Source organism: Pelodiscus sinensis, chromosome 6, assembly GCF_052426305.1.
Source record: "Pelodiscus sinensis isolate ZL-2025 chromosome 6, ASM5242630v1, whole genome shotgun sequence".
NCBI lineage: Eukaryota > Metazoa > Chordata > Testudines > Trionychidae > Pelodiscus > Pelodiscus sinensis.
This window is the reverse complement of record NC_143057.1, coordinates 120,502,460-120,520,358: the sequence shown is the minus strand read 5'-3', so window position 1 is coordinate 120,520,358 and position 17,899 is coordinate 120,502,460. Positions and strand designations below refer to the sequence as shown.

The 17,899-nt window shown below is 42.2% G+C and overlaps 1 protein-coding gene across 10 annotated transcripts in view; it reads left to right on the top strand.

Moving 5' to 3' along the window:
• The window catches only part of SETBP1 (SET binding protein 1), a 360,349-nt gene extending 342,709 nt beyond the window's left edge, over positions 1-17,640 (top strand). For 5 of the 10 annotated variants that reach the window (XM_025178256.3, XM_025178255.3, XM_006136782.3 and 2 more), the window contains 2 exons: positions 738-908; positions 12,046-17,640. In XM_025178256.3, coding sequence (XP_025034041.2) covers positions 738-908; positions 12,046-12,617 — 743 coding nt within the window. In that variant the 3' untranslated portion in view covers positions 12,618-17,640. Of the gene's footprint in view, positions 1-737; positions 909-12,045 lie in introns of those variants that run through there. The other 5 variants (XM_025178259.3, XM_006136783.3, XR_003086873.3 and 2 more) reach the window with 3 other exon arrangements.
• Positions 17,641-17,899: the final 259 nt, after the last annotated feature.

The following is a 17,899-nucleotide window of genomic DNA, read 5'->3' as shown; positions in this document are numbered from 1 at the left end:
AAACATACAAAACTTACATTAAACAAACATTATTAAGTTTGCAAATCCATGCGCTCAAATGTTAGGAAGTGCCAGAATGAAGATTGTCTATGCAACTTTAATTCAACTCCCTTGTGTGTATGCTTTATGATGTGGTATGTGATTACATGATCACATATTGTTTTTTTCTGTAGGACCCTTGCCTCATTATTTTAGCTTAGCATTGTTTATAGAGAGTTGTGATGGTGCATTCTAAGGCAAATTATTAAATACAAATACAAATCATGATCTTTGCTAATTGCAAAACCATATTACACACTTTTGTATAGGGGGTATGGAAATATATTGGTATCGCTTAGGGTACGTCTACACTACAGAGGAAGATCGAAGCTGCCGCTGTCATTCTTCTAGGGTTCGAATTAGCAGGTCTAATTAAGACAGCTAATTTGAACTGAGAGCAGCACTCCAATCGATGCCAGTAGTCCTGCTTCCACAAGAAGTAAGGGAAGTCAAAAGAAGAGTATTCTCCCTTCAACTTACTGCAGTGTGGACAGCATCAAAAGTTAAGTTAAGCTACTTCGACTTCAGCTACACAATTAACATAGCTGAAGTTGCGTATCTTAATTCAACCTTGTCCCATAGTCTAAACATACCCTAAGGCAGCAGTAGTTCATTTTCTCTAATGGATATCCAGCACAGCACTCCTGTATACTTCATATTTATTCACCCACACATTATTTTGTCTTTACAATCCCCAGGAATAACAAGTCCCCACTTAAAAGCAGACCAGACTTCACTTCATAGTAGAATAGAAAGTTCTGCTTGTAACATGATGACTAGAAGGAAACCAGCAGCTCTTGAAAATGTTGCCGTGCCACCAACGCCAGTGTTATCGCTCCTACCTTCATCAGCAGCAACATCTGACGCAGGTAACTGAGTCTTTTCTCTGCCTCTTCTGTCTATTGTTCTATCTATTTTACACAAGCATCCAATTAGATGAACAGTTTGTGCATGTGCAACTCTTACTGACTTCAGTAGCCCTTGCCAGTGTGCATAATCGATGGGCTAATCAGGCCCTGTTTTTTCTATTGTTTTCTTATCACTGTGCTAGCTGAGTTCTTTGGAGCTATATTAATCAAACCCGCACCATTGTAATAATGAGGGAAGTAGTGCCATCCTTTGTGGTTAGGGCAGAGCATTAGAAATCAGATTCTCAGGTTCTATTCCCAGCTCTGACATTCATTGCTTGCTAGCTAGCAATTTTCATCTAATGCACTCACTCTGCCAAATTCACAATGGATAGCTAAGCAGCAGCTGAGGTAGATTTTCATATATATTATCCACTAGTAAATGTGTGTTGCAGGTATCCATCTGTGCCAATCCACAGAGGACATTCATTTAACTCAGGAGCACCTTGGTTGAGTCCCAGGTGTGTTGGCCGAGATGCCATGATTTTAGTGTGGTTTTATATACATCATGAAAAGCAGCTAGTGCACTGATTAGAGCCTTCAGAGAAAATGGGGAAAAATAAGTAATTAAGAGTATCACTGGGTCCATCCTTTCACTGAACTGTTTTTCCCTCTTCCCATTGTTCTGTACTGCTGTTCTGAATGAAATAATTCCTGGCAATTTCCTTTTATTAGAATTGTAGCTAGGTCATTTGCCCATCATCTTTGTTCCTCTGGGAAAGCTTGCATCAAGAGAGAGGTCTTGCGTTATGACTTGAATGTAACAAAACTAAGCACTTTATGTGAATTTTTCATACTCATGACCATCTTTTTCTAGTTTAGATGTGAGGGTAACCCCAGCCACCAACAATAGGGAATCCACAGGGCAGAGCCTTCCACTGAGACCTTCTTGCACCTCGAGAGTTTCTTAACCCTGACATGCCTCAGTTTCTCCATTTGCAAAATGGGCATAATAAGTATTTACTGTTGGTGCCACACTTTGCAAGGATTGGCTATTTAATTAATTAATGAAAGGCCAGGAAAGTACAAAAGTGGTTTGATCCTTACTGAATGCCTTCATCCTGGCTGAATAATGAAAACAAGGGCTCCACGCATATAGTGGTTTCTATAAAGCTAATCTCTTTGTATCAGATATTCAGGAGTCTCTGTTTATATACAGGAAAGTATCAAAGAGCTGAGCTAAGGACAGATTATTTTTAATGCAGTGGAGAATAAAAGCACACAAATATTTTATGATCAGTTCCAAGATGAAAGTGTATGCTTGCCTGCATAGCTCACTCTTCCTATTTTCAGAAGTCTAATTAAATTGTTGGTTTATCTGTAGCCCAGATGTTGAAATAATTTAGTGAAACCCGAAAGAAACTGTGTTAATGGGAAAACAGGACAGTACTGTGGGTTTCCTGTAATTAATGGGGAGCTCTTTGAAAACTTCTTGATGCAAACCAAGTCTACAAACTGAGCCCAGCTGGTTCACACACACCGTTCTCTGTACTATGCTGTTGTAAATGGCCTCGGGCAACTCCAAAGGGATTTCTAATGACAGTCATTAAGAATGATCTTTAGTGCTACAGACAGACCAAAGCTGTCTGGAATAAAGTTAGGGAGGTGGCGGTGAACTCCCCAACAGTATGATAAACCCATGCTCACCTCTTCGTTTAACACTGTGCTGGCCACTGGGTCATTCAAACAGCTGTAAACCAGCAGTGGAAATGTCTAGGTTAAGCAAAGGTTCCCCCTTTTGCCTCAGAAGCTATTTCCTGTATCATATCAAACCTCGGTGGCTTCCTGGCATGGCTTGTAGCCATTTCAATTTGTCTCTATTGGCAAGACAGAGTGACATTGTATCGGGGCAGATGAGGAGACAAGAGACATAAAGTCCAGCCCTTTATAAATGGTTTCTTGTTTTCTTGGGGGGATGGCTCAGTGGTTTGAGCATTGGCCTGCTAAACCCAGAATTGTGAGTTCAATCCTTGAGGGGGGCCATTTAGGGATCTGGGGCAAATCTGTCAGGGATGGTACTTGGTCCTGCTGTGAGGGCAGGGGACTGGACTCAATGACCTCTCAAGGTCCCTTCCAGTTCTAGGAGATGGTATATCTCCATATATTATTGTAAATCATAAAAATGTCTTTTTTAAGGCTGTGATTGATTTTTTGGTTTTTAATTATTGTGATTCACGTAGTGGGAGGCAGGTCTGCCTGTATGTATGTGGGGGCAGGGAAATGGGGTTGGCACACCCAACCCTCTCTAGGGGTGGGCCCCATGCTTTAAGGCCCCACAGGTGGGGCTCAACCCTAATTGACTTGCTAGTCTGCATCTTCACCCACAGTTTCTACTATCTAGAGACAACCTAGCTGGGCAGCCAAACTCAACCGCAAAACCCTCTTCTTCCAAGGCCTTGCAATCTAATGTCCTCCTCCTTCCTGCAGGACAGTGTGGCCTAGTAGACAAAGTCATTAACAACACCCTCTTTCCACAGGGCAGTGTGGCCTACCAGCCAGAGCCAAGGTACAGACTCAGCACTGTGGGAGGCAGTGGTGGTAGGGAACAGGAACCCAGCCCCACCCTCTCCACCAAATCCCAACCTGGGTGACAGGGCTGCCCACCACCAGTTCAGTGCGGATCCCACTGAAACATATTGAGCTGTTTTAACAAAGCTGCTGCTCTCCACAAAGTTCCCCTGAGCTAGTTCCTACCTGGTTCTCTAGCGGTGTGCTCTGCATACCTCCCTCTTGGCAGTGTCCCACGTGGGGGGGTCCATGTCAGCTTCCCTCTGGCTGGCATCAGCGTGCTGGCATACCAGCAGTTCCTCAGGGGCCACACACAAGTGAGAAGCACAAATGAACAAAACAAAACCTTCACTGAGGTGCCCCAACTGAGGAGAAAGACGCGCCCCACATTCCCCTCCCACACCAGAGCCTAGTGGTGCCCAGCCTAGGAGATTCTGTGTGCTCCAGCCCTGCAGTGGAATAGTGGAGGGGAGGGGGCTGGAGCACCAGCACGGTCTCCCCAACACTGGGAGGACCCACCGTACATTGCCGTTCGCTCCAAACGACTTAGTAATGCACCTCAGTAAGGCTTATGTGCAGTCAAATGATCTTTGTTCTTCCCAACAATCTGGCTCATAGTGCATAGAGACAACAGAAAGGTGAACCAATGCAGATTCAACACAAAGGGTGCAATTATTTAAATCGCCGCTTCATTTCCCTTTTTTGTATAAACTAATCTACATGCTTCCGTTGACGGAGGCATGTAGTTTAGATGTACCCAAACTGACCACCCTCTGCACTGATCCTTTTGTAAGTCTGTAAAAGTTTTTTTTTGTTTGTTTTTTTTTTTGTTTTTTTTTTTAAGACTCAACATATTGACCTCATAGGCCTGTTCAAGAGAGGCATACTTATCATTCATAAAATATCATAACACACCTCAGAGACTAATATGGTCAGAAGTGGAGATGTAAATGCTTAACCGGTTAACCAGTAAGCGTCACTCTTATCGGGTGATACTTACTGGTTACAGTTAACCAACAGGGGCTGGATCAGCCCCCCTACTCACCGTGGGCTGCTCCAGCCCTGTGGAGCCCGCCACAGGCAGGAGTGCTCCAGCCCAGATGGAGCAGTCCCCGTCTGAGGCAGGCCCAGCCTACGTGCACCATGGGCGCAGGGGTGCTTCAGTCTGACCAGAACAGCCCCCATCTTCGCCTGCCCCCATTTAATTGATTAACTGGTTGCATACTATGTTTAATCGGTTAACTAATTAAACAAGATTTTACATCCTTTGTCAGAAGGCACCATCATGATCATCTAGTCCAGGGATAGGTAAAAAGTGGCCCGCAGATCAGACATGGTTCACCAAGGTTAGCCCCGGGGGACTGCCAGATGCTAGGAGCCTGCAGGTATGGCTGCTCACAACTCTCATTGGCCGCGGTTCACTGTGCCCGACCAACAGGGGGAAGTGGTGTCTCATCTCACGCTGCTTCCCACATCTCCCTTTGGCTGGGAACGATGAATTGCAGCCAACCGCTTCTTGCCTACACTGATCTAGTCTGACCTCCTGCACTCAGTGTTAGGAATACAAGCTCAGCAGCTTCAAAAGTAGAAAAGCAAAACCATTTATGCCCACATCTGACTGGCTTCCTAACACAATGGTAATAAGCCCTGGAATTGTAAAATCGTTCAGTACTCTAACAGTCATGCCGAAGTCTGGGAAGTGGGAAAACATAGTCGAATCCAACAGAAAGTGGCTGGCAACTTGCTAAGTGAACAGTCCATTCCAAAGTCAAACTGCCCAGGTGTTAGTCAGACAAGGAATGTTAGTCAGTGTTAGTCAGTGAGGAAGAAGAGACGGTATCTAAATAAAACCAAGGAAGACACCAGATCTCTGCTTCTGGAGGCTATCCAGAATGCTGCTGATAGGAGTTAGTAGCCAGATCACATGTCCACCCACTAAAACCTCAGTGGCAGAACAGCCCACTTCAAAAGCAACTCTTTTGAAAAAAAAGAAGCGTGGGATGATCAGAAAGTCAGTGAGGTGCAGCAACAGCAGTTATTGGCAGATATCTGTAGCAAGATTATAATCCACAGGGATCTTTGGTTGCTCTTTTATTTTCATTTGATTTAGGGCCGGGATTTCAAACTGGAGCAGCTGCAGCAAAGGGCTACTGGGATGATTAAGGAATGGGAAACCTACCTTAGCAGAAGAGACACATCACAGAGCTTGGCTGGGGGGGGTGATATGATTGTAAACACATCAGAGGGATACACACCGGAGTCGGAGAGAAGTTGTTTATGTGACATGCCAATATGGACACAAAAGCAAATGGTCATTAATGAGTTTGGGTTAGAAATTAGTCAAAGGTTTCTAACGATCAGAAGGGTGAAGTTCTGGAACAGTCTTCCATAGGGAGCTGTAAGGAGCATACAAAAATCTGTCTTCAAGACTGAAGGGGATGGCGTGAGGGCACTGCCTACAATGGCATGCAGCTAGGGTTGCCAGATGATCTCCGGTATTTTTTGGTCGAGCAAAACAAAAAAAAACGGCAATCGCAACCCCGCCTCCCAGCTGGGACTCCCAGGCTGGGAGGCGGGGCCACGATCAGCACTGGGAGCCTGTGATTGCACAGAATTCTCACAGGGGCAGACTCTGAGCCACTCCCCATGCCCCTGCCAGGCTTCTGATGCGACCAGAGGCTCCCAGCAGCATTCGTGGCCCCGCCCCCCAGCTTGGACTCCCAGCTGGGAGGCGGGGCCGCAAATGCCTCTGGGAGCCTGGGATTGCGCAGAAACTTGGTGGGGCTACCCACATCAGTCTTCCGTCCGGTGCCCAGCCGGAAAAATCAGAGAATACCGGACACTGCACGTGATTTTTTTTACCAGGCAGAGGGCTCAAATACTGGACTGTCTGGTAGAATACCGGACACCTGGCAACCCTACGATGCAGCCCATCAGTGACTGCCAGCAGCAAAACTACTGGAGATGGTAGGCTAGAGGGGGCGGCTCTGAGTTACTATAGGGAATTCTTTCCCAGGTATCTGACTGGTGGATCTTGCTCACATGCTCAGAGACTGATTGCCATATTTGGGCTTCGGAAGGAATTTTCTCCTAGATCAGAATGGCTGAGATCCTTTTTGGTTTGTGTGTGTGTGTGTGTGTGTGTGTGTGTGTGTGTGTGTGTGTGTGTGTGTGTGTGTTTTCTTTTAGTTTGTTTGTATGCTTTTACTTCCCTCTGCAGCGTGGGGCATGGGTCACTTGTAGGTTTAAACTAGGGGAAAGGGAGAATTTTCTGTAACATTAAGCCTTTAAACCAGGGGCAGCCTATGGGCCGGATGGCTTACCTTGATCTGACCCCCCCATTCCCTGCTCCCTCTCACATCCCCTTCCTTCCCAGACCTCCCCCCACTCTAGCCCACTCCTGCACTCCCCCTACCACCCAGAACCTGCACCCCCAACCCCCTCCTGCTCCCTCCTGTCTGCTCCTTCCTGCTCAGACCCCCTTGCCAGCTCCTGCACTCTACCTCCTGCCTAGGTCTCATACCCCTACCCTCAGCCCACTCCTTCAACCTACCTCCCACCCACGCTCTGCGCCCCCACCCTGCTTCCCAGCAGCCTCCTCCCACATACTGAACCCCTCATTTTGGCCACACCTAAGAGCCTAGAAGTACCCCACATAATCTACAAGCCCCAGGTTCCCAGAAGAGTTAATCTGGAAGCCCTATGGCTTGAAGAATGAGGGTATGTCTATACTACCCCGCTAGTTCGAACTAGGAACATTTCACGAGGAGTAACGGTAGTTCGAACTAGGAAGCCTAGTTCGAACTACCTAGTTCGTGCCCCGTGTAGCCGCGCTGCACGGGGTTCGAACCAGTGGGGTTTTAAAAATGGCGGCTCCCCGCTTATGCAAATGAAGCCCGGGAAATTCAAATCTCGGGCTTCATTTGCAAGTGCGGTATGCCTACATTACCCCGCTAGTTCAAACTAGCGGGGTAGTGTAGACATACCCTGAGAGAACCCTGGCTCCCTGAGTTGAATGAGTGAGATGAGTGTCTCTTTTTTTTCTGTTTATTAGTCAGGGGCTGCATCTGTGAGAGGTTTTTAATTCGTGAGGGGAGGGGTTGGGTTTTTTTGTTTAATTTTTGGTGGGGTTTTTTTTGTGGCTTTTCACTTGCATGTGGCCCCTGGCTGATTTTTCTGTGGGTCAATGGCCTCCAACCTGAAAAAGGTTCCCTATGCCAGTTTAAACCATGATTGGAGGATTTCAGTAACTCATCCAGAGATTGCTGGGGAGGGGAGTGGGTGAGGTTCCGTTTTGTGCAGTGGGCGGGAAGTCAGACAGCATGATCACAGTGTTCCCTTCTGACCTTAACATCTACGAGTTTATGAAAAGGAAGGGAAGAGAGTGTTGCCGACTCTTTGCAATTTTGATTCAAGTTTCGCAACATCTGCTGTATTTGTTTTAAATTCATTCCTTTGGGGGTTACTCGATCACATGAGAATCTTGGCTTTTTCTTTTTTAAATAAGTTGCAATCCTCATGGCTGCTGGAAAAAAAAAACTCTTGAAAATGCTTGATCTGAGGATATCCAGAAAACAAAAAGCAAATAAAAATAACCCCACATGTATTTTTAAAATATTTTAAAGCCAGTTTCATGAGTTGTAAATACTTGGGATTGGCAATACTGGAAGATAGACATTGAAACAATTTGAAATGGACTCTTCCCATGTGACAGGGATGTGACCACATCCTAGGCTATGTGATCAGGCCAGGAAATAAAAAACAGTCTTTGACCAGCACTCCACCTGAGAACACTTAATCTACACTTGGTAGGGGTGACCAAAATACTCGCAGAGAATGTAGTGCAACTAATTGGATTTTCCCTAGCAGTTGAGATATTTCATTTCCAGCCTTTCTGTGTTTGTTACCAAACTGACTGCATTCCTCTTTTCTTTGTCCTCTGTGAGTCACAAACTGTCAGTGATGTTTTTGGGAGTGGGGAGGAGAGTGGGCTACATATGGAAAATATATTTTGTTTCATAATTAATGAAAACCAGACTTTGGGATGTTGGCCATCCAGGTCTTTATTTATATGAGAGCATATGTCTGTGTTGTGTTTATGACTCACTGCGACTTCTTGCATTGTAACTTGGGTTTGTTTATGCAAGCTCTTTGTGGAATCCAAGCAACACGGTACTATACGAGCAAATAATTTATGTTCTCCAAAGGGGGAAGACAATGAATGAGTTTTTTATTTTGAAACTGGTCTATCCCAGAGCAAGCAAGTAATGATTTCTGCCACTTGACTGTTCCTGGTTATCTACAGAAAATACTAAAATAGTACTTCATTTTAAACTACCGCTAGAAGGATTGGGCTGTTATCCATGAAGGGAATGATAACCCCCAAGTGAACCTTTTCTAGAAATCTTGGCTGCTTTTGAAACTTCCAAGATTTCAAACCCAAACGACTGCTTGGCAGTGAGGTATAAATTAAGTTTGCAAGTAGACACAGACCAAGGTTAATTGAGTGAAATATATTTTATTCTTGACTGCAGAATCCGGAATTCTCCCGTTTCTTTTTTGTTAGTGCAGAACAGTTAGGACTAAAAGGAAAGCCACTTATTTTCAGTAGCTTCATCAATACATTCAGTTTCATCCATAAAGGGATGGTCAGTTAGTCAATGACCTGTGAGCAAGTTAGGAACTGTGAACAGAAGCCCCCATCCAGTGAAGAACAATTAAACTATTTAAGAAAGACATCAAAGATCTAGCATCTTAAGCAAAGGACCAGGAGCCAGAAACTGCTGAGTTCTGTTCTGAACTCGAATAATGACTCACTGAGTGATCTTGGACAAGTGACTTAACTACGGTCTTAGATTCTGATCTAAGTTAGAGTGATCTGAATTAACAGAAAGGACTTGATCCAATGCCCATGGAAGTCAATGGGAATTTTTCCATGAACTGCAAGAAATCTTGGATTAGGCCTTGATAACTTCGCAGTCAATGGAGATAAGTCAACATAAAGCCCGCTGTTACGTGTGACCCATGCAACCCCACTGATGCCAAGAATCCCATTCAAGCAAATACAGAATTTAGCCCTCAGTTGGTTGGCACTGTTATTACTATATTTTTAGGTATACAAGCAACATTTTACTGATTTTTAAACTGGCAATATTAGTACCAGATTTTTTTAAATGCATAATTATGTAAGGACAAAATACTTTAGAACACATTACAAATTTAATAGTAAAACAATATCTTTTATTATAGGTTCTTACATGGCTCCAATTGCAATAATGTTTGGGCACTTCACAATCTCTTATGTGTATATATCCTGACAATACATACGTTAAGCAAGAAAGTACTTTTACCCCCATTTTACAAGATATATGGGCCTACTGGGGTTTTAAAATGCACCTAGGCATCTAACATTCATTTGTTTTAATGGAAATTAGGTACATAGGTGTTTGTGAAAATCCTGCGAGGAACTTAATTGCATTTGTCCCAAAATGACTTATCACATAGGGAGTTTTTGGTACAGGGGGCACTTGTGCCTAAGTCTCTAGGCGTATGTCTACACAGCAACATTATTTTGAAATAACTAGGGTTATTTAGAAATAACATAGTCCTCATCTACACAGCAGGCAGTGATATTGAAATAATGTCAAAAAACTGTCAAGCTGGAGGACTTCTTACTCCAACTCCTATAACCCTCATTATATGAGGAGTAAGGGAAGTCAGAGGAAGCGTGTTCTATATCGAAATAAGTGCTGTGTAGACACTCCCAATTTCAAAATAAGCTATTTTGAAATAAAGTACGCAATTGACATAGCTTGATTTGCGTTGCTTATTTGGAGTTATGCCCTGCTGTGTAGATGCACCCTAGAGTGCTAATCTAGAGTCCTAATCACTGGCTCCTCTTTCCTTTCGATATAGATTCTCAGTTTAACCTAGAAAAAAAGTATAGTAGGGGATTTGAATGACAGTCTTCCAGCTGAGTATTAATATTAGAAATTCTGGTAAGTTTTCGGATGTTTTTTCCCCAATGTGAAGAAATTTTCCATGTGCATCTTCACTTCATTGTTCTGCCCGGAAGACTAGTGCAGAAGCATTTTGAGAAAAGGTGTTTTAATGAGGTATTTTGGATGCTTCTCTGATTGTGTTTACTTAGGAATGGGTTTTGAGTTTCTCCCATCCACCAGATATTACAGAATGTAACTTACAAAGAAATCTACAATGATTCACACTAAAGAGACAGTATTTACTCACCGCTGCTGCTCTGGTATCCAAGAAATTACAGTAAAACTCCAATACTCCGGCATCCAATAGTCCGGCACTCCTCATAGTCCGGCATCAAAATGGCAAGAGCCTAGTGAGTAAGCTTTGGCAAAAAATGAGTCACAAGGTAACAGTGGCAGCAGCTGAACTGAGCAAAAAGGGTAAAAAAAGGCTTAAAAAAAACTAAAACATTACAGTATACTGTATACAGTATGTACAATAAAAAGGGTTAAGAACACTTTATATACAGTATATAATGTATACAGTATATATATAACCAGCTTATAGTACCTCCTGATAGTCCGGCATATCTGATAATCCGGCACCACCTAGGTCCCATAGGTTCCGGATTATCGGAAGTCTACTGAAGTTACATTCTAAGTGTAGGTTTACTGTAGTACTGCAATGTGGCCACTGTTGTTGACTTTAGACTTTTTCTGTGTGATTGTAGCATAGGTAGCTCTCCATTTTATGACTGGCTAGTTCAGGTCTGCGTTTAGGGTGGTGCTATGAAGAAGCCCAAGCTGGGTAAGTGTGTCTGGGAGCCAAAGCGAACCACAAAGTCTTTGTCCACTGATTTAAATAACGTGTCTCCTTTTAGTCATTACAGCTGATTCTTGTCATTTCTGAAGTGCAATGGATACTGCAGTGACCATTGAAGGTCAGGATGAAGCCATCAAGTGTGCTGAATTGGTGGTGCATGCTAGATTGGCGACCAGTCCTATCAAGGTTGACAACTGGTACATTAAATCAGTGTGGCGTTTCTTCTCTATCATGCCCTCCAATTCCACTGGAAGGCATGGGAGCAGGGACAGGAAACAAGTCCCTGCAGAACAGAGCTATATAACAGTGGGCTCAAAACAAGCCCGTTGTGAAACATATTGTAGCAAGTGTTTGGTGCTTTGGAGATTCACAAGTCATTAGGCAAAAGGGCTGAAAAGCAGACTGGCCACCGTACCCAAAAAGGTTGTTCAAGAGAGGACCCAACAATGGACAGATCTTTGAGGAAGGCTGTGTAGCCAGGATCCTAACGTTTTTCATCTAAACTGGCAATAAAGATGATAATAGTTGTTCTTGCATGGCTAATTCTGCCACTGTAAGAAATAATCTTGTCGTCTTCTTCTTCTTAATTGCTTCTTCTATGCAGGTTTCCATCTTTCTGTCATTATTTATCACCATGCGTTCCTACTAATCATTGCATTCTGCCCTATTAAACATGTGCCTTCTGCCCTATTAAACATGTCAGCTTTTCACCTTCCTGAACATGGGAGGAGCGAGACAGTTTCCATTCATTTTTGTTTTAACAATGGATCTTTCTCTCCTTTTCTCCCAGCAGCCAGCTCATCGCTGAAAAAGAGATTCAAGCGTCGGGAAATCGAAGCAATCCAGTGTGAGGTGCGCAAGATGTGTAACTACACCAAGATCCTGTCCACCAAAAAGAACTTGGATCACGTGAACAAAATCCTGAAAGCCAAGCGGCTGCAGAGACAATCAAAGACAGGCAATAACTTCGTAAAGAAGAGGAGAGGGCGTCCCCGGAAGCAACCTTTCTCGTTTGACGAAGACTCTAGAGACCAAATGCCAGTTCTGGAAAAATGTGTTGACCTTCCCAGCAAACGAGGTCAGAGACCCACCTTGAATCCTTTAATACTGGAACAAGCAGCCAGTCAAGATACAGTCATGGCCACTATTGAGGCGGTAATCAACATGGCTCGAGAGACACCACCGCTTCCTCCTCCTCCCCCACCTCTTCCTCCGCCTCCCCCTCCCCTTCTTCCCCGGACACCACGAGTTGGAAAGAGAAAAAACAAACCACATCTGCAACAGCATCAAGAAGAGGAGGAGGAAGTGAAAGTGAAAAGGCACCGGAAAGCTAGAGGAAGTGAAAGCGAAGTTCTTCCCTAGTACAGACACATCCCTTGGAACTCCAGTCTTGGGTGCTGAGCACTTCAGGACCGACACACTGCAGTGCATAAGAGGTGTAGGTTCTGCCTGACATCTGCCGCAGCAATCAGAGTCACTCCCCTTTTCAGTAGCATGGCAGCCATAACTGTTCTGATAGGATTGACCAATCATCCTCATCCTCATCTTTGGCATTAGCCCTTAGGAGAAGGGGAAAAGGATTGGGGGGGGGAGGGTTTCAAGGTTAGTGAGCCCATCCACTTTGCAGAGTGTCCAAAACAAATCAGCATCTCAGCATTGCTATTCTCGTATCTTGCGAGCAGAAAGCTCTCTTCTCAGTAAGCAACTCAGCATCATCATTCGAACGGCATACACAACTTCAGTTTTATTTGGTGGGTCAGGCAAAACTAAGAATAGCTAGAGCATAGTAGAACTCACTGTAAAAAAAAATGTAAATTCCTCAACTGTGATCTTTTTATGATCTGTTTGAACTCATTTAATTTTTGAGTTTTATAAACCTGCTAGGCTTTGGGCACATCGTACTCCCAAATGGCCTGACTCTTAGTCTAAGGATACATTTTTTCCCTCAGTTATTTGCCTACTTACATAAGGATTAGCTGCAATAGACGCAATACACAAATACAGCCTTACATGCACATACACGCTCATTCCGAGTGCTATCCTGAGGAATGGTGGAATAGCATTGTGGTTAAAAATAAGGTGTACTTGGATAATCAGTAGTGGTAGCACCTTTGTGCTAAGCAACTTGTCACTCTCACTGGCATGTTAACAAAGTGGTCACCCGGTTGTTTTCATGCCCAGTACATAACAGCAAAAGAACAGCAAGAAACTTCTGGGGAATAGAAAATATTGCAGAATATGGAAAAAATCACCAAAAAATGAGGAGAGGGGGAGACAAGAGAGGTTTCAGTCCTACCTGTTCCCATCACGGTAACGTCCCACTGAAATCAGTGGGAATTCCAGGTGCAGAATGTTTTCGGGATTGGATGAAAACTGTAGCAATGCCTTGGTATGTTGTTTTAAAAGAAAATAGGTAAAGTAGGTTGTTTTAAAAATACAGAAAATAAAACCATATGAAGAAGTAAGTTATTTCTTGGCAATTACTTCTTAAACAAAAAAAAGGAATAAGTGTTCTTATCTGAAAAATAAAAAATAATGTTCAAAGGGTAGCACCACTGCAATTGTATTAATGCCACTTTGGACAAGTTCTCCAAGTTGTGGTTGCCTTAATAAACTAAAAAGTTTTTGTACATACTGTAATTACAAAGCTATCAGTCTGCATGGATGCAAACTGTGTGTGACAAATCGTCTCTTTAAATGGTCAGTTTAAATTGTAAATTTCTCATCCAAGTCGTAAATTTAGCCATTGATTTTAGTTTGGATAAAATACCTGATCTAAATGTCCACAGCCCAGTTAAAAACTTTAAGCAAAACTAAGACTGAAGATGAAACCTATTCTCTTGCAGTTATACTACTTTTCAAAGTCAGTTGATGACATTTTAGAACAGGAACTTTCAACTTTATATATTTTTTAATTCCTCCAAGATACTGAACACCTGGCATGGCAAGATTAATTTTAAAAGAGGAAGAGAGGGAAATTCCAGTGAGGGAATAGAAAGTGGAATTATTAAATGATTCCCTTGTTTGAAAAATCTTTGATGTGGCTCGTTGCCAAGGACATTTCAAATAGCATAACACTAAATAAATAAAAATATTAGTTCTCCAAAAAAGAGTTTCTTTTCTGTTCTTTATTTGCAAAATCATATCAAGACTATGGTGTTACAGGGACACTGTATACATAAAGCTCAATCTTTTTAAATGTTTATTTTTTTTAACTTCTGTTATAGCACCTTAGATTGTTCAAAATGAATGCATTTAAAAAAAAACTAGGGGCAAATTTTGTGGTCTTAACTCAGTCAAAAGTTTCATTAAAACACTGAAAAGGGCCACATGATTCTGTTCCTAATTTTTTTTTTGCACCATTTATTCTACCAATTTGCTTTTGTTGTTTCCTTTGCAATTCACACAACTTAGGAGTAGAGTGGTCAGTTTCTCATTCTGTTACCATTAGTTTTGCTTTTTTGCTCCTCGTGAACTAATACCGTGTTGCTCATTGAAGTTTTGGTACTGCAGAGAAATGTTTAAATTCCCCCCATCAGCAACTTTATTGGTATTTAATTGTTAAGGGACTATTTTCCCCTCACTTTGGCCTAAAATATTGACTGTCTCTCTTTATATGCAAAAGAAAAGTGTGTTCTTGTTGTCCAGGTAGATTGCAAATGGAAACGAATCCCAGCATTGACAGATTCTAGATCCATATTCAATGTTCTCTTTCCCCATTAGCATAACAGAGAGTTACGTGCTTAGAAAGTGGAGAAAAGGTCTCAAAGGGCCAAATTCCATATCTGGATGCCACAGGTGGGCCCTATTCTAGATCACACATCTCCTGAATTTGCATCCTGAATTCTGGCTGCCCCTACAGAGAGGCACGAGCTCGCTGACCCCATATATATAGACACCTCCCACCCCACCTCCAGGCACAATGTAGAGCAACTTCTATCTGTGCACTAGACTATGGAATCAGCTCAGAGTTTCTTGTCCCCAAGAGGGCAGAGTTGGTGGGCTGATGGAATGATTTGAACCTGCCCCAGCACACTGTTGTTAACAAATGGAGGGACTATACAGTAAGGCTGCATCTAGACCGGCAAGTTTTTCCGCAAAAGCGGAAAAACTTGCCAGCTGTCTACACTGGCCACTTGAATTTGCGCAAGAACACTGACAATCTAATGTAAGATTGTCAGTGTTCTTGCGCAAATATTATGCTGCTCCCATTTGGGAAAAATTTGCACAAGAGGGCCAGTGTAGACAGCTAAAAAGTGTTTTGCGCCAAAAAGCCCCGATGGCGATCGGCACTTTCTTGCGCAAAACCCTGTCTAGATTGGCACGGACGCTTTTCCGCAAAAAGTGCTTTTGCGCAAAAGCGTCCGTGCCAATCTAGACGCTCTTTTCTGCAAATGCTTTTAACGGAAACACTTTTCCCTTAAAAGCATTTCTGGAAAATCATGCCAGTCTAGACAGAGCCTAAGCATCCCATATTCAGAGTACCTAAGAGCACCTACACTCTTGTCTCCCTAGCAGTGCTCACATAGGAATAAAGGCACAATTTGGATACCTATTGTTGATCCCCACCAGTAGCTTCCAAAGAGTTTACAGTGACAAACCATCTAGGCCAAATTCTCTTTAACTAGCATGACTGCGGGTTTGTGTTTTTCAGTGCAAGAGCTTGCAATGGCACATGCTAAGAAGCCAGGATGCTCTGACCCAATACTGGCTGTTTCTCCAACCAGCATCAGAACCCTGCCATTATGGGCCGGTGGAAGATTAGCATGCTAATTCTTATAAAAGCAGGCAGAAAAGATGGCTCGGTGGCACTCAGCGTTTGTGTTCTGCCTGTTGCATAGTCTATAAAGATGATAGGCAAGTTGCTGACAGAAGAGCATTATAAGATAATGTACTACAGACAGGCCATAAAGGATTTAGTATTAAGGCTTAAGGCTAAAATCCCACTCCTGAAGTTTATTACCCAACATTATTCCAGTAATGAGCTTTTTGATTTTTTCCCCCTAGCACTATTAAGATTAACTGAGGAACTGCCTAAATTCCCTAAACATGTTTCCAAGGACTGATTGTGTAAAGCAAGGAACAGGGGGACAGTTAGAAGCATGGAGGGAAGCAGTTTCTTGAGCCCTTCCACTATTAAATGTTGCGTGAAGCCCCTCAAATACATTCGGACACTGAAGAAATAAACAACAGCAACACTACTAATAATAAATAGTAGGGTATCCTACAGCATGACCCATAAATTTCCATTTTTCTGTAGTGTTTTGGACTATTCATTGTGTGTGTATTGTTTATACTAAGTTGTGCACAATGATGCTCTAGTCCATGTCAGAGGGGGTCTTAGGTGCTACAGTAATACAGACATATACTAATGATTATTCTTTAAATAACAATCTCCCTAACTCTTCTTTTCACAGTCCCCAACTCTGAAAATCACTTACGCATGTGTTTTAGCACGCTCCTCCTTAAAGGGACACTTTTCTGAATTGAGGTGACTTTGACCATGCCTTTGTGATACCACTCCCTTCTAGCATTATCCAAAATATGAGGTGCAGCAGTTCTGAGACAATTAGAAGCACATTTAAACAAGGGAAACCTATTCACGATCTCCTACAGATGCCTGTCAAGGTTGTACAAAAACACTAAAAAAAAAGGAAAGAAAAAAAAAGAACAAAATTGTAAAACCATAAAAAAAAAAAAAAGCTGCCAACTGGACAACATGGGGGAAGCAGTTCAGTCCCATGTTGGTTTGTTTTACTTTTTTCTTTTTTTCTTTTAAGCTATTTCTTAAATAATAAATGCACATGAAGTGTTAAATATGTATATACTGTATTTCAAAAAATTTAAAAAAATCAAACGAATGGGGCACAAGATTGTTCTATAAGTCGTGCTGGCTAATTTTTAGTTTGTATTCATAAGTGGTTTTTAAAAGCCTTTTTTAAAGTGTAATTTGCATGTTCTACTTTGATTGTATGTAAACATATTTTAGAGCAAAAAAATGTATTTGTATTTTATTGAATATAGAGGCAAGAAAAAAAACCTTGTACATTGTTTGAAATGTTCTTTTTGTAACAGTTTTTATTCATGAAGCATTTTTGTACATTTAAAATGGATATGGACTTGATGTTATTTGAGGCTTAGATACATCTGGCATGCTTTAATGTCATGCTCCTTCATGATCTTAGATGTTGGTTTTTAAACATTTTTTTCTAAAACAAAGCTCAGTCTTTTGGCTACCAAGTCTGGTTAGCACAGTATAGAGCACTTAACTAAAAAAAGAAAAAAAGAAAAAAAAGGAAAAAAAAGGGAAAAAAGAAAAGAAAAAAGTTAATCCTATTCATATGTTATTCATTGTGTGAAATTAAAGGAATTCAATTCAGTCTAACATGAGTTGTGAATTCTTTTGTCTTATTTTCCATCTGTTTTACATCAGTAAGGAGTTTAATAGCTTTTGGATACTAATACCATGCACTCAAGCCCTCTTTATGGAAATAGAGAAAAACATGCTTCAGTTCTCTTTTTTTCCAGAATGTCCTTAAAAGTAAAAAAGAAAAAGAGCAAGAGCAAGAGAGAAAGATCTTGCCCCTTGGAAAAAATGCATGAGCAGGAATCTCTGCACACCTACAGAATGGAAACATGACTCA